The 16,350-nt window shown below is 39.2% G+C and overlaps 2 protein-coding genes across 3 annotated transcripts in view; both read left to right on the forward strand.

Annotated features, from left to right (window-relative positions):
• The first annotated feature begins 2,038 nt into the window (after positions 1 to 2,038).
• Positions 2,039 to 2,336, forward strand: LOC121029188 (translation machinery-associated protein 7-like). The gene has a single exon (XM_040473105.1). The coding sequence runs from the start codon at positions 2,081 to 2,083 to the stop codon at positions 2,321 to 2,323; it is 243 nt and encodes an 80-aa protein (XP_040329039.1). The 5' UTR covers positions 2,039 to 2,080; the 3' UTR covers positions 2,324 to 2,336.
• A 2,045-nt stretch (positions 2,337 to 4,381) lies between these two features.
• The window catches only part of RPF2 (ribosome production factor 2 homolog), a 34,739-nt gene continuing 22,770 nt past the window's right edge, over positions 4,382 to 16,350 (forward strand). Inside the window, exons 1-3 of one of the 2 annotated variants that reach the window (XM_040474389.1) lie at positions 4,382 to 4,492; positions 6,466 to 6,598; positions 10,071 to 10,108. In XM_040474389.1, coding sequence (XP_040330323.1) covers positions 4,470 to 4,492; positions 6,466 to 6,598; positions 10,071 to 10,108 — 194 coding nt within the window. In that variant the 5' untranslated portion in view covers positions 4,382 to 4,469. Of the gene's footprint in view, positions 4,493 to 4,729; positions 4,830 to 6,465; positions 6,599 to 10,070; positions 10,109 to 16,350 lie in introns of those variants that run through there. The other variant, XM_040474390.1, reaches the window with a different exon arrangement.

The following is a 16,350-nucleotide window of genomic DNA, read 5'->3' on the forward strand; positions in this document are numbered from 1 at the left end:
AAGTAAATGGATGGAGAAATATGTCATTCTAACATTAATCAAAACAACATAGGAGTAGCTATATTAATTCATACAGAGCCAACTTCAGACCAAGGAAATTTATCAGGGATAAAGAGGGGCATTACATATTGATAAGGTGGTCAATTCTCCTAGAAGACATACTAATCATTAACATGTATGTGTCTAACAACAGAGCACCAAAATACATGAGGCAAAAACTGATAGAACCTCAAGGAGAAATAGATGAATCCACTAACATAGTTGGAGACTTCAACATCTCTCTATCAGAAATGGAGCGATCAAGCAGGTAGAAAATCAGTAAGGACATGGTTGAACTCAACAATCCCATCAGTCAACTGGACATAAGGGACATCTATAAACTACTTCATATAACAACAGAACATACATTCTTCTCAAGCTCACATGGAACATTCATCAAGAGAGACCACATTTGGGGACAAAAAACACTTTATCAAATTTAAAAGAATAGAAATCATACAATGTCTGCTCTCAGACCACAATGAAACTAGAAACCAATAAACAGACAGTTAGAAAATTCCAAAATACTCACAGATTAAAGAACACCCTTCTTTTTTTTTTTTTTTTTTTTTTTAAATTTTTGGTGTTTATTTCTGAGAGAAAGAGAGAGAGAGTGCACAAGTGGGGGAGAGACAGAGAGAGAGGGAACACAGAATCCAAAACAGGCTCCAGGCTCTAAGCTGTCAGCACAGAACCCGACACAGGTCTCGAACCCATGAACCATGAGATCATGACCTGAGCCGAAGTCAGACACTGAGCCAACTGAGCCGCCCAGGTGCCCCTAAAAAACACCCTTCTAAATATCACACAGGGCAAGTAAAACTCTCAAAAGAAATTTAAAAATATTTTGAACTAAATGAAAACACAATTTGTCAAAAGTTATGGGATACAGTGAAAGCAGTGCTTAGACGGAAATTTATAGCATGGAATGCATATGTTAGAAAATAAGAAAGATTTAAAATCAATCATCTAAGTTTCCATGCTAGGAAACTAGAAAAAAAGAGCTAATTAAATTCAAAGTAGGCAGAAAAAAGAAATAATACAAATTAGAACAAAAAAGCCAATGAAATTGAGAATAGGAAATCAATTGAGAAAATTAATGAAACCAAAAGCTGGTTCTTTGAAAAGATCAATGAAATTGATAAGCCTCAAGCCTGGCTAACTAATTAAAAAGAGAGGAGACAGATTATTAATATCAGGAATGAAAGAGGGGAACTTCCTCAACTTGATAAAGACTATCTACAAAAATTCTACTGTTAACATCTTGTTTATGGTGAGAAACTTGAAGCTTTCTCGCTAAGATCAGAAATAAGGTAAGAATGTCCCCCTTCACCACAGCTTTTTAACATTACACTGGAAGTCCTAGCTAATGCAAATAAAGAAGAAAGGGAAATAAAACTGTTTGTTCTCAGATAACATGATCATCTATGTGGAAAATAGCATGTACAACCAAACAAACAAAAACTCCTGGAACTAATTAGCAATTATAGCAGGGATGCAGGGTAAAAGTTAATGCACAAAAAGCAATTGCTTTCCTATATACCAGCAATGAACAAATAGGATTTGAAATTTAAAACACAATACTATTAATATTTTATTTTTTGTTTTTTATACCATTACTATTTTAAATAATTCAAGCTTTATTTTTTCTTTTTAAATTTTTATTCAAATGCTAGTTAGTTAACATACAGTGCAATATTGGTTTCAGGAGTAGAATTCAGTGATTCATCACTTATATACAACACCCAGTGCTCATTATAACAAAGCACAATACTATTTATATTAGCATTCCCAAAATGAAAAGTTTAGGTATTAACGTAACAAAACACATACAAGATCTATATGAGGAAAACTACAAAAACTCTGATGAAAGAAATCAAAGAAGAACTAAATGGAAAGATGTTCCATATTCATGGAAAGGAAGACTCAACATTGTCTAGATATCAGTTCTTTCCAGATTCCTCTATAGATTCAATGCAATATCAATCAAAATGCTACCTAGTTATTGTGTGGATATTGGCAAACTGATTCTAAAGTTTATATGGAGGAGCTTTTGGTGGCAGGGTCTGGGGAAGGGCTGTCAGGTGCCATGTCTGACCATGAAGGTGGCAAGAAGGAGCCCCTGAAGCAGCCCATGAAGCAGGCCAAGGACATAGATGAGGAAGATAAGGCACTCAAGCAGAAACAGAAAGGGGAGCAGAAGAAACTCAAGGAGCTAAAAGCAAAGGCTATGGGGATGGGCCTCCTGGCCACAGGTGGAATTAAGAAACCTGACAAAAAGTAAGCTGTTTTTTTATGCCTGAGACAATGTGATCCTTTTTTTTTTTTTTTTTTTTTAACGTTTATTTTTGAGACAGAGAGAGACAGAGCATGAACGGGGGAGGGTCAGAGAGAAGGAGACACAGAATCTGAAACAGGGTCCAGGCTCTGAGCTGTCAGCACCGAGCCCGACGCGGGGCTTGAACTCATGGACCGCGAGATCATGATCTGAGCCAAAGTTGGCTGCTTAACCGACTGAGCCACCCAGGCGCCCCGAGACAATGTGATCCTTAATTCCATTCCTGTTCAAACATTTGGATTCCTTGTCATAGTATCTGTTGCCACCTATAGCTAGAATCAAGTGTTGTCTTAGATCTGTTAGTACATTTAAGAATAAACTTTTGTAAAAAGAATCATAACAAAAATAAAGTTTATATGGAGTGGCAGAAGGCCTAGAATGGCTAACACAATATTGAAAAACAAAGTAGGAAGACTGACACTACCCAACTTCAAGACTTGTTATAAAGCTACTATAATGGAGATAGTGAGAATTGGCAAAAGAATAGATAATACCTAATAGACAGAATACAGAGCCCAGAAATAAATCCACGTAAATATAGTCAACTGATTTAAGACCAAGGAGCAAAGGCAATAAAATGGAGCAAAGATAATCTTTAAAAAAAAATTGATTAATTAATTTTGAGAGAGAGAGAGAGTTTGCATGTGCACATGCAGGGAAGGGCAGAGACAGAGGGAGAGAGAATCCTAAGCAGGATCCATGCTGATGTGGGGCTCCAACCCACAAACCATGAGACCACCATCTGAGCTGAAGTTGAGTCCCATTGCTTAACCCACTGAGCTACCCAGGCACCCCAAAGATAATCTATTCAACAAATGATGCTGGGACAACTGGATATCCATATACAAAAGAATGAAGTTGGATCTCCTATCTTATACGATATACAAAGATTAATTCAAAACGGGCCAAAGGCCTAAATGTTGGAGCTGAAATTATAAAACTCTTTGAGGAAAAGAAGGTGTAGGGTAATGGTCTGGCTTGGCCAGAGGAAGTCAGCAAATCAGTGTGATGGCAGAGGCCAGGCCACAGACGTTGATGCCCCTAGGCACCCCAAGGCAGCTCTTGAAGAGCTTGGGATTTCTTACCACCAAGTTTGTGTCAATTCTGTAGGAGGCAAAAGAGGGCATGGCATGCTTGACCTCAAGCTTAGGTAGCTGACAGCCTGTGTGTTACCGCACAGGAAAATGGGTAGTGACTACTATTGGGTTGATAGGGTGGGTGTTTCCTTTTGGGGTGATAAAGATGTTCTGATATTAGATGTGGTGATAGTTGCACCTTTGTGAATATACTAAAAACCAGTGAAATGTACACTTTACAGGGGTAAAATTTATGGCATATGAATTATATAGCAATTTAAAAATTGGGGCTATAAATGAAGATCCATAGTGTTAACTTTCTCTCTTTTTTTTTATTTTATTTATTTTTGGGACAGAGAGAGACAGAGCATGAACGGGGGAGGGGCAGAGAGAGAGGGAGACACAGAATCGGAAACAGGTTCCAGGCTCTGAGCCATCAGCCCAGAGCCCGACCTGGGGCTCGAACTCACAGACCGCGAGATCGTGACCTGGCTGAAGTCGGACGCTTAACCGACTGCGCCACCCAGGCGCCCCAATAGTGTTAACTTTCAATGCACACCTTCTATGTGTTGGGCACTGCAGTATTTATAAATTCTGCCTCATTGAGCTTACAGTTCGGTCAATAGTGCATATTTCACATTGATTTCACTCACTGTGTACCTACCATGTGAACCTTTCTGACATTCTGGGAGATTCCCAGAAAAATAACATCTGGTCCCTGAATACCTTATTCCAGGTATACACACAGGCGCGTCCAACAAGCTGCTATAGACAATGTTACCTAAAGTGTTAATTTCCGGCTAAAAGCCAAGGCAAAAATCTGTTACCAAGGGAAAGGGGCGCAATTTCATTAAAGGGAGAAGGGGGAAAAAAAAAAAAGCCTAGGCATCCATGATGGGGCGGTCCCAGGAAGTGACGCCACGCTCAAGTTCCGGTTCCGCCTGTTCCGGGCCACTGGCGTATCTCGCGTAACTGCGCTGTGCACGTGTGTTGTCCGGGTTCGTGTTGCGGTAGCCATGGACGCTTTGGATCGAGTTGTGTAAGTGCGCTGGGTCCCTTCTCTTGGGGACGTTGGGGAGTGGGACTCGTGTGGTGGGGACGAGTGAAAAAAACCTCCTCTCCGCCTGGGCTACTCCTCTCGTTCCTTCCGCTGTTTGGCTTGTGGTGGGTCGATGCATCCGCTAGCCTAAGTCTCTAGCAGTGCAGCTCGCTGGGCGATGAAGTGCCGGGAAGCCCACTGGTGGGAGCTGCCAGGCGGTAACACGGAGGTGTTCGCCGCTTTTATAGCCAGTTAGAAAAGTGCTGGTTTCCCGAGAAGCGTGAGGAAGGTGGTCGAATGAATGGTTACGAGCACAAGGCCTCGGAATCTGACGGATGTAGGTGACAGTTCGGGCGCGTTCACAAAACTTTGTGACTTTAGGCCATTTAATCCCCCTAAACCTCAGTTTACTTTGTATAATAGCGTTCGTAATAATCGTACTTCATTGAACTGTGAAGATTACTGGCGAGAATGTATGTACGTAAAGCCTTTGCTACAGCACGTAGAAATGTTCGTTAGTTTTTTTGTTCCCTTGAGTTGATGTTTGTTTTAAATGCGTTCAGAAAATACTTATTGGTCTTCTGAATAGTCCTGTTATTTTTTGGGATTTGCCTGAATTAACATCTAATCGAAACAAATTCTTCTTTTAGTCATTAATTCAGAGAATTTTGTGCATCTGCTATGTATTCCTCTAGGTATGGGGACTGCAAAGATGAGTAAGACTATGATCGGATTGGGGAACAAACAGCTGATACAACACAGAAGATGTTATTTGCATTAGTTGGTTAGTGAGAAGTAATAAACCACATGAAATATAGAGCACTGTTTTTTGCCATAAGACATACTAAATATTTTTTGATTTAATAAATAATGTGTATCTTTATCAAACAGTAAGTGATTGGAAGCTTTATTTATATTGCTTAACACTTTGTCTGCAGGAGAATTTTTAAACTCTGCTTGATAAATGAAGTGTGTGTATATTGCGTTTTTCTTTTCCTGCTCAAAGTGTCCACAGGACTGAAAGGAGGATGGTGGGTCGTAGTTATTTAAGAGAGGAGAAATTCTTTCAGTAGATGGTCAAGAACTGTTGGAAAAGCAAGATATAGTGGAAGCAGAACAGAATTTCTCTGAACAGAATTGTATAAAACCATTCTACTCCTGCTGTCACATCATAAAGTCAGAATAATGAATTTGTTTTCCCTTCATATTTTGCACAGTGGTCGAGATGAGTTTTTAAATTTTGCTCATTTTGAAGATTGGCTTACTTGCAAGTTGTGTGACCTTGGCCAAATTACCTCTCTGGCTTCAGTTGCCTCAACTGTAAAATGAAGCTAATAATTTTACCTGTGTGGTAGGGTCTTGGTGAAGATAAGCCTTAGTAAGGTAACTCTATAAAAGTGTCAGTCATTATTATTCCCCGTTGGCGGCAATAATGTTTGACTTTTTCAGCTGTGATGTTGGAGTGGGATAGTGTATACTTCCCGGTAGGTCTACAACCTGTAGGAAAGATAGACAATGAGTAGCCTCCCTGTGTTTGGTAACTGCCCACAGATTGATCACTAGTTGGTGTGCAATGCTTTGTGTTAGGGTAAGAGTGCTGTTTGCTCTAAGGCTGAAGGAAAAATGATGGAATAAAAATAGCAACAGTCTTCATTGAGTCTGTTTTTTTTTTTTTTTTTATGAAAGGTTTAGAGAAAAAACAGTAATAAAGGAATGTTGGTGATATTAAAAAAATGAAAGCCTTTACAAAAAATCAAAAGCTAATAAAGTTAACACTTACTTAATAGTAATAGCTGAATACCTTTTGTTAATATCTCCCTAAAAAGTGAGATTTTTGTCTAGTGGTGGAATCCTAACTGATAAATGTTATGTAATATTTGTTGATTTTTAAGAATTTGTATGTTAGTAAAGTCATGATTTTGTACTATGAGGAAAATGTTTTAAGTTGTTACAAATTGTGATTTTCCAAACAGAAAGCCAAAAACGAAACGAGCCAAGAGATTCCTTGAGAAGAGAGAACCGAAACTTAGTGAAAATGTTAAAAATGCTATGCTGATTAAAGGGGGAAATGCAAATTTACTGGTGACACAAGTACTTAGAGATGTGGTATGTATATAATAATTTTTTTATTTTTATTTTTGAAAGGTTTTATTTTTTAAGTAATCTCTACACCCATTGTGGGGCTCGAACTTACAACCCTGAGATCAGGAGTAGCACACTTTACTGACTGAGCTAGTCAGATGTCCCTATACACTTATTTTTTAAATGGTATTGGAATCATTTTAGGAAATTTTCAGCATACAAGTTTGGGCTGCTGGATACGTGGATAAGTTTGCCTTGCCTTAGAAAAAAGCTCAAGTTGGAGATAATTTGCCATGGCAAGACACTATCCACTGGTTTTCCTTAAAGCAACTACTGTTATTCCTTTTGTAAATTTGAACTGATTTCAATGACTGGACTTTGGTTTACCCACATTTAAGGAACATCTCTAGTTTGTAAAGTGAAATAACTGCATATCACTATCTGTTTATTCCGTCAGCAACGCCAAGCACTGCGCTAGGTGCTGAGGATTAAGAGTTACATAAGACACGTCTGTCCCTTCAGTGAGCTTAATGAGGGAGACAGGCAAATAAGAAATTATAACACTGCATTAACTGCTGTGCTGGAGGCATGTAGAGGCTAGGATAGGAGGCAGTTAAAATCCCATAGGGGTAGCCATACACAGAATGGGCTTCCCAGAGGAGACACTTCATTTTGAAGGAGGAGTCAGAACAAGGAGGAGGAGAGGAAGAGAAGCAGAAAGTCTTCCAAGGTTGAGGAAAAAACTTGTGCAAGAGGGAACGTGAAGGAGCATATGATGTGTTTGGGGAACTGCAAATAATTGGGGATGGCTAAAGGAAAGTGGGCTTGATGGAGCTAGAAGAACATGCAGGGATCAGGTAGCAACACGGAGTTTAAGCTTTGTTGTAAAAGATCTGAGGAACCACTGAAAGATTGGAGGTGGCAGATATGATCAGTCCTTTTAATCAGTTTGACCAGGGAAAACTGAGAGCAAATGTAGCAACTGATTCAGCCATTGTTTTCAGCCGGGTAATGAGTATCTGGAATGTGGTGGTGCCAGTGAAAATGAGAGATCATCAGAGAGACTAGATGATGAGGGTAGAAGAGTTTGGGCATGAGTAAGAAGTATGAACTTCCCAGGTTTCTGGGTTGGGTTCTTCATAAGTGATAATGGCAAGTAGAGAATATGTCATGTGGAGCAGGTTTGAAGAGAAAAGTAATATGTTCAGTTCAGGGCCTATAATATAAGTGATGAAGTTAAAAGCTTTATGTTTTTCCTACCTATGTAGCCTCATGTCTAGCCCTTTGTGTGACACACAGTAGGTGCTCAGTAAATATTTAATCAGTGAATGAAAGGCATAGTCCATGGAGATACCTAGTAAGTGGCTGATTATTTAGGCCTTGGATACAGCAGATAGATTCTTTGAGTTAAATCAACTAAATAATTGATTTTTAAACTTGACTAAACTGTTGACGTTTGTTAAACACTATAGTCAGTTCAGATAGCTGAATAATCTAATACATGCTCATCCTTCTCAGTGTCATTGTGTTGATAGGATTCTGGCCCTGTATTTAAGTAAGTTCCAAGAATAGCACAATGTTACAGGTTATTACAGTAGTTAACATTCATATTGATGATTCTTGAGTTGTCACTGTGCTAGTGTGCATTACACCAAGGCAGGGAAATATTTGGTCAAGAATTACCAAAAAGTTTTCCTACTGAAGGGGTGCCTGGCAGGCTCAGTCAGAAGAACATGCGACTCTTGATCTTAGGGTCATGAATTCAAGCCCCAGTTTGGGTGTAGAGATTACTAAAACAAATAAATAAACTTAAAAAAAGGAAAAAAAAGTTGTAGTACTTAAAAGATAGGTTTTACTGCTGGATTTCCTTTATCTATCAGCTCTGATAGTCATTTCCCTTTTCATTGTTTCCCTCATTTACTCCTTTCCCTAATGTAAGGTAATGCCTTAGATCTTTGTTATTCCTTACAGTAGAGCAGAACTGATCATACTGGTAACAACTGATTATTAGTGGATGAGTGGAAAGAAATAAGAAAAAAATGAAAAGAGGGCTGAACGACAGGAACTTAAATTTGTTTTTAGTGTTTATGTTTGAGAGAGAGGTACAGCGTGAGCGAGGGAGGGGCAGCGAGGGAGGCACAGAATCTGACACAGGCTTCAGGCTTCGAGCTGTCAGCACAGAGTCCGACACGGGGCTCGAACTTGCCAACTGTGAGATCATAACCTGAGCTGAAGTTGGACACTCAACCAACTGAGCCACCAACTGCCTCGACAGGAATTTTTTAAAGGGCTGAATTTAAAAACTGTAGTTCTTTTTTTTTAAAAAAAAAATTTTTTTTTCAACGTTTATTTATTTTTGGAACAGAGAGAGACAGAGCATGAACGGGGGAGGGGCAGAGAGAGAGGGAGACACAGAATCAGAAACAGGCTCCAGGCTCCGAGCCATCAGCCCAGAGCCCGACGCGGGGCTCGAACTCACGGACCGCAAGATCGTGACCTGGCTGAAGTCGGACGCTTAACCGACTGCGCCACCCAGGCGCCCCTGTAGTTCTTATTGTCCTCATTGTAACTGTTTCTCAGCTCTCTCATCTCCAGATAACATTATTTCAATTCTATCAGCTTTTCTTGATAGGTTTTATTTATTTATTAAAAAAATGTTTTTAATGTTTATTTATTTTTGAGAGAGAGAGAGAGACAGAACTCGAGCAGGGGAGGGGCAGAGAGAGAGGGAGGCACAGAATCCGAAGCAGGCTCCAGGCTCTGAGCTGTCCGCACAAAGCCTGACATGGGGCTGGCTCAAACCCACGAACCATGAGATCATGACCTGAGCCAAAGTCAGACGCTTAACTGACTGAGCCATCTAGGTGCCCCTATAGGATTCGTTTTTATCTGCTTTCTTTTGCTTTTCTTTCTCCTCTCAAATTGTTTTCCTGGAAAGAATAGAATAGGTAGAATTTAAAGAAATTAAAGAAATCATTTAAGTTGGATAGATTTTTGAAAGGGCATAGAAACTTTTTTTTTTTTTTTTTGAGAGACAGGGCACGAGTGAATGAAGGGCAGGGGAGTAGAGAGAGAGAGAGAGAGAGAGAATCTGGGGGGTGGGCAGAGAGTTGGAAAGGGAGAGAAGTGGGGTTCATGTTTTTACCTGAAGTGGGGCTTATATTCACATCAAGTGGGGGCTTGAGCTCACCTGATGTGGGACTGGAACTCCTGAATTGTGAGATCATGACCTGAGTCAAAGTCAGATGCTTAATCGACTGAGCCACCCAGGTGCTCAGGGCATAGAAACTTTTAATTGGGAAAGTGTAGTCTAAGTCAGAATATTAAGCTTATGTTACAGGTTTAGATAAGTGATCAAAAGAGAGCCAAGCAGAAGACCTCAGAATAGGATTCAGGGACCAGGTAATCTTGTATAATGACTGATATAATACAATTTAATTTTTATCTCTGCTTTTCAGAATGTAATTTATTTTGAAAACTAAATTATGTTTTACAGTATGCATTGAAAAAACCATATGGCATTCTGTATAAAAAGTAAGTAGTGATTTATTTTAACTCCTATTATTCTGTTATAAAAGTAATAATTACTTTATGGGAGATTTAGAAAAATACTTTGTTTAAGAAATATGACAGGGACGCCTGGGTGGCTCATTTGTTTAAGCAACCAACTCTTGGTTTCAGCTCAGGCCATGATCTCACGGTTTGAGCTTGCTTGGGATATTTCTCTCTCTCTCTCTCTCTCTCTCTCTCTCTCTCTCTCTCTCTCTCTCTCTCTCTCTCTCCCCCTCTCCCCCTCACCTCTCTCCCCCTCCTTCCTCCTCTCTCTCCCCCGCTTCTTCTCTCTGTCTCTCTTTGCCCCTCCCCGCTCACGGGCACTGTCTCCCTCTCTGTCTCAAAACGAATAAACATTAAAAAAAAAAAAAAGAAAATGACAGTTCCTTAAATACAGCTATTAACATTACTTATTTATTTCATCTATTTATGTTTTTATTTAAATTTTTGAACATTTATTATTTGAGAGAGAGCGCATGCATGTGCACACATGAATGTGAGCAGGGGACGGGCAGAGAGAGGAAGAGAGAGAGAGCGTGCATCCCAAGCAGGCTCCTCAGTATCAGCAGGGCCTGACTTGGGGCTTGAATTAATGAATTGTGAGATCATGACCTGAGCCAAAATCAAGAATTGGATACCTAATTGAGCCACCCTGGAGCCCCTATTTTTTTATTTTTTATCATTAGTATTTTTAAAACTTATTTCTTTCTAGTTTGTGTTTTCATTTGTATGAATATTCTTTTTTTATATAATTTTTTTTTTTTAACGTTTATTATTTTTGGGACAGAGAGAGACAGAGCATGAACGGGGGAGGGGCGGAGAGAGAGGGAGACACAGAATCTGAAACAGGCTCCAGGCTCCGAGCCATCAGCCCAGAGCCTGACGCGGGGCTCGAACTCACGGAGCGTGAGATCGTGACCTGGCTGAAGTCGGACGCTTAACCGACTGCGCCACCCAGGCGCCCCTGTATGAATATTCTTACATGGTTGTAATCTTATCATATGTATATTATTTTGAGTGATTATAGATTTAAAGAAAAGTTGCAGAAATAGTAGAGTTCTCATATACCCTTCATCCAGCTTCTCTTAATGTTATGTTTTATGTAACCATAGTACAATTATCAAAAGTAAGAAATGAACATTGGTACAATAATGTTTTAACTGCACTATACACTTGACTTGTTTCACCAGTTTTTCCAATAATATCCTTTTTCTCTTCCAGGATCCTATATTGCATTTAGTTGTCATGTCTCCTTACTCTCCCATTTGTGACAGTTCCTCAGTCCTTCCCTTTTTGATGACTTTGACGTTTTTGATGAGTACTTGTTAATTATTTTGTAAAATATACCTCAGTTTGTATTTGTTTTACATTTCTCATGAATAGATTGAGCCTTATGTGTTTTTGGCAACGGTACCACAAAAGTGATGTGCTTTTCTCAGTAAATGATACCAGGGATGTCTTATGTTGGTAGCATTAACCTCGGTTAAAGTGATGTCTGCTTGGTTTCTCCACTAGCAATTTACTATTTTTCCCTTTGTAACTAGTAAATGTTTGGAGGAAATATTTGGAGACTGTGCAAACACTGTGCAAATAATCCTCTTTCTCCTCACACTTTTGCTTATTAATTTTAGCATGCATCAGTGACTGTTGTCTACATAGGGGATTACTCTTGGTGTTCTAATGGTGGTTTTCTGTCTCATTCCTTCTACATTTATTAATTGGAGTTTTGTAAGGAAAATCTCTCTCTTTGTTGAATTACTCATTTATATTAGTGTGGACTTACAGATACTTATTATATTCTTTGAGTTATAATCCAATGCTGTCACTATTTTGTTGCTCAAATTATTATACCTTTTGCCATTAAGATCTCTTTCAGGGTGGCTCCTATGTTCTTTCAACATGCCCCTTGTGTTTAAGTCCTCCTTTTTGGTGCCACACGATGCTCCAAGCTCATCTTGTATTTTAAAGCTCTGGAATCAGTCCCTTCTCTGTGGAGTCCTGTTTCCATATATCGGGGGCTGGTAATTTAGAAAACAGAGATCTGGGCACAAAAGTATGCTTAGTTGCTACAGAAGTGTCATTGTCTCTAGATCCTCTTAGCAGACAGACCTTGAAAATAAGTATTATGCATGTTAACCCATGCATACATGTACATCTAATTTAATTTTACGTATTTAAAAAACTGAATTCATACTGCTACTTCCTAAAAAAAATCATGAGTTTTATTTTTTTAATTTTTTTTCAATGTTTTTTATTTATTTTTGGGACAGAGAGAGACAGAGCATGAACAGGGGAGGGGCAGAGAGAGAGGGAGACACAGAATCGGAAACAGGCTCCAGGCTCCGAGCCATCAGCCCAGAGCCTGACGCGGGGCTCGAACTCACGGACCGCGAGATCGTGACCTGGCTGAAGTCGGACGCTTAACCGACTGCGCCACCCAGGCGCCCCAAAATCATGAGTCTTAATACTACTTCCAATTCTAGTCCAGTGCCACAGACTTCATTCCAGCCTTTCTTCTTTTCTTATTTGTAACTTTGCTTCTTCTGACAGTAAGAAACCTGGCTTTCATGATTGATAGTATGTTTATTGATTTGTAGGTTTCTAGTACGTGCATACTTTCAGAATGTCTAACCCTGTGAGAAACAAAATTACTAACTAAAGTATAGAATGTGTGTACAGGTCTTTGTCTTTAGCCTTAGGGTGTCCAGTTCAAATGTAACTTAGGTTGGGTTTTTTTCTGCCTCTTTAATGTGATTGTATTATTACTTTATTTTTTTAATTTTTTTTTAATGTTTTATTTATTTTTGAGACAGGGAGAGACAGAGCATGAACAGGGGAGGGTCAGAGAGAGGGAGACATAGAATCTGAAACAGGCTCCAGGCTCTGAGCTGTCAGCACAGAGCCTGACGCGGGGCTCGAACTTACGGACCGCGAGATCATGACCTGAGCCAAAGTCAGCCGCTTAACCAACTGAGCCACCCAGGCGCCCCGATTGTGTTATTACTTTAAACTACACTTAGGGTCATTTATTAGATTGTATTCTATTTTGAGTTTTTCTCCACTTTTCTCTCGGTTGTTTGAATTTAAGTATGTAAAATTTACTCTTTGTGGTGTACAGTTTTATGAGTTTTTAAAAATGCATTGAGCTGTGTCTGCCACATGATATGGAAACAGTCATGATACAGAAACAGTATCATTATCCTAAAAATTTCTTTGTGCAGTGTTCTTGAGGGCCACTGTTTCCCCTCCCCCCTGTAACCAGTGAACTGTTTGCTATCCTTATAGTTTTTCCTTTTTTAGCATGTTACATAAATGGAATCATACAACACATAGCCTCAGAGTCTATCTTCTTTCTTTAGCAAAATAATAAAATATTATCTGTGTTTTTGCCATACATTATATTAAAAAAAAATTTTTTTTTTAAACGTTTATTTAGTATTGAGAGACAGACACAGAGCATGAGCAGGGGAGGGACTGAGAGATGGAGAGACACAGAATCTGAAGCAGGCTCCAGGCTCTGAGCTGTCAGCACAGAGCCCAGCGTGGGGCTTGAACCCACAAACCGCTAGATCATGACCTGAGCCGAAGTCAGACGCTTAACCAACTGAGCCACGCAGGCACCCCAACATACATTACATTTTATATCAAGCCTTTTTCATTTATATTATAAACATTTTTCTTAAAAAATTTTTTTTAAATGTTTACGTGTTTTTGAGAGAGATGGAGAGAGAGTGCGAGCAGGGGAGGGGCAGAGAGAGATGGAGACACAGAATATGACGACAGGCTCCAGGCTCTGAGTTGTCAACACAGAGCCCAACATGAGGCTCGAACTCACAAACCGTGAGATCATGTCCTGAGCAGAAGTCGGATGCTTAACTCACTGAGCCACCCAGGCGCCCCTAAAATTTTTCTATTAGTAGGTGATCCTTTAGGTATTCTTTTTTTTTTTTTTAATATTTATATTTGAGAGAGAGAGAGAAAGAGAGCATGCAAAAATTGGGGGAGGGACAGAGAGAGAGAGAGGGAGACAGAGGATTCATTACAGGTTCTGTGCTGGCAGCTCAGAGCCTGATGTTAGGGCTTGAACTCACGAACCCTAAGATCATAACCTGAACCAAAGTTGGACACTTAACGGACTGAGCCACCCAGGTGCCCTAGGTATTATTTTCATTGCCAATATAATATCTATTAAATGGTTATGCTAAAATTTATTTATAACTTACCTTAATTTTATGGTTTTTATTTTTTGCTATTCTTATAAATTTTAGCAATTTTATTGCTAAAAATGTAGGTTTTTCTTTTTTGCTATTCTTATAAATTATGCTAAAATGGCCATTTTTACACAGATGAATTATCCTTTTGAATTAATTCCTATGTGAGATTTCTAGACATGAGATTACTTCATGCCCAATAAAGCATATTAATTACTGCTTTTTGGAAAGGTTGTCCTTTTAGCAGAGTGCAATATACAAGTTTCATAGACCATTACCCACTTTTTATGTTTTTAAGCTAAGAAGTCAAAATCATACTTTGTGTAACTTGCATTTTCCATGTTTTCAGCAGGTCATATTTGCTTATTTGTGATTTATAGTTAGCTGATGGTTGTTAATCATAAATGCTGCAGTAGTTTTTCTTCGTTTGTTTGCCTTGCATCTTTATTTTTTTTTATTTTATTTTTTTTTTTAAATTTTTTTTTCCAATGTTTATTTATTTTTGGGACAGAGAGAGACAGAGCATGAACGGGGGAGGGGCAGAGAGAGAGGAAGACACAGAATCGGAAACAGGCCCCAGGCTCTGAGCCATCAGCCCAGAGCCTGACGCGGGGCTCGAACTCACGGACCGCGAGATCGTGACCTGGCTGAAGTCGGACGCTTAACCGACTGCGCCACCCAGGCGCCCCTGCCTTGCATCTTTAAAAATAATACTCTTTTTGGGGCACCTGGGTGGCTTAGTCAGTTGAGCGTCCGACTTCGGGTCAGGTCATGTCTCGCGGTTTGTGAGTTCGGCCTGCGTCGGGCTCTGTGCTGACAGGTCAGAGACTGGAGCCTGCTTCAGATTCTGTGTCTCCCTCTCTCTCTGCCCCTCTGCCACTCACACTCCGTCTCTCTCTCCTTCAAAAATAAATAAACATAAACAAAAATTCTTTTTTTACTGATTATAAAAGTAATACATGCTACTCTTAGATAATTGGGATAATAGAATAATCACCCATAGCACTATGTACATTCTGACATGTTTTCCCTGTGTATATACATATTTTAATTGGTTTTATTTGAGTATGGTTGACACACAATGTTACATTAGTTTCAGGTGTAAAACATAGTGATTTGACAAGTGTCTCCATTATGCTGTGCTCATCATAGGTGTAGCTACCATCTGTCATTATTATGTTATTGTCTATATTCTTTATGCTGTGTCTTTTATTCCCATGACTTATTGATTCCATAACTGGAAGCCTGTATCTCCCATTCCCTTCACCCATTTTCACATGTGTACAGATATTTTCATGTCTGTATGTTTATTTTATTCTTTGAACAAAATTAAGATCATGTACATAGATTTTGCTTCATAAAAATTATGAACTATTTTATGGAAACTTCATTTACATGATGAGAAATCAGAGATTATAAGTGAACACATATAGTTTCTTATGTTTTACCAGAATTTCTTTATGCATATTTAAGCAAAGAAAAATATACGTATTTCTCTCCCTTTTGCATGAAAGATAGCATGTTCTACTCCAGCTCCCCTACTAGTGTTCTTGGTCCAATACACCATTTATTTCTTTCTCTCCTGGATTACTGTGATAGCTTCTTGCTAATTCTTTTCTCTCTTGCCATAACTACATTCCCTTTTCACATAGTAGACAGAATAGTCCTTTAAAAAGAAAATTTGAGGGGTGCCTGAGTGGCTCAGTCAGTTGAGCATCCAACTCTTGATTTTGGCTCAGGTCATGATCCCAGCGTTGTGGGATTGAGCCCTGCATCAGGCCCTGTGCTGAGCGGGGAGCCTGGTAGAGATTCTCTAAAATAAAAAAAATTTAAAAACGATTATGATTTTAAAAAAGTAGTAGTAAAAAGAAAATTTGAGTTCAGTCATGTCACTCTCCTGCCTGAAACTCTTTAGTGCTTCCTGTTACTATATTAATATTTACATTCCTTACCTTGACCAACAAGGCCTTACCTTGACCAACATAATCTGGGCCATGCCTACATCTTTGACCT

Source organism: Herpailurus yagouaroundi, unplaced genomic scaffold, assembly GCF_014898765.1.
Source record: "Herpailurus yagouaroundi ecotype Mexico unplaced genomic scaffold, PumYag 139, whole genome shotgun sequence".
NCBI lineage: Eukaryota > Metazoa > Chordata > Mammalia > Carnivora > Felidae > Herpailurus > Herpailurus yagouaroundi.

Bases quoted from the DNA above. Each gene is read 5' to 3' on its own strand.
- LOC121029188 (XM_040473105.1), top strand. From the start codon at position 2,081: ATGGAGGAGCTTTTGGTGGCAGGGTCTGGGGAAGGGCTGTCAGGTGCC.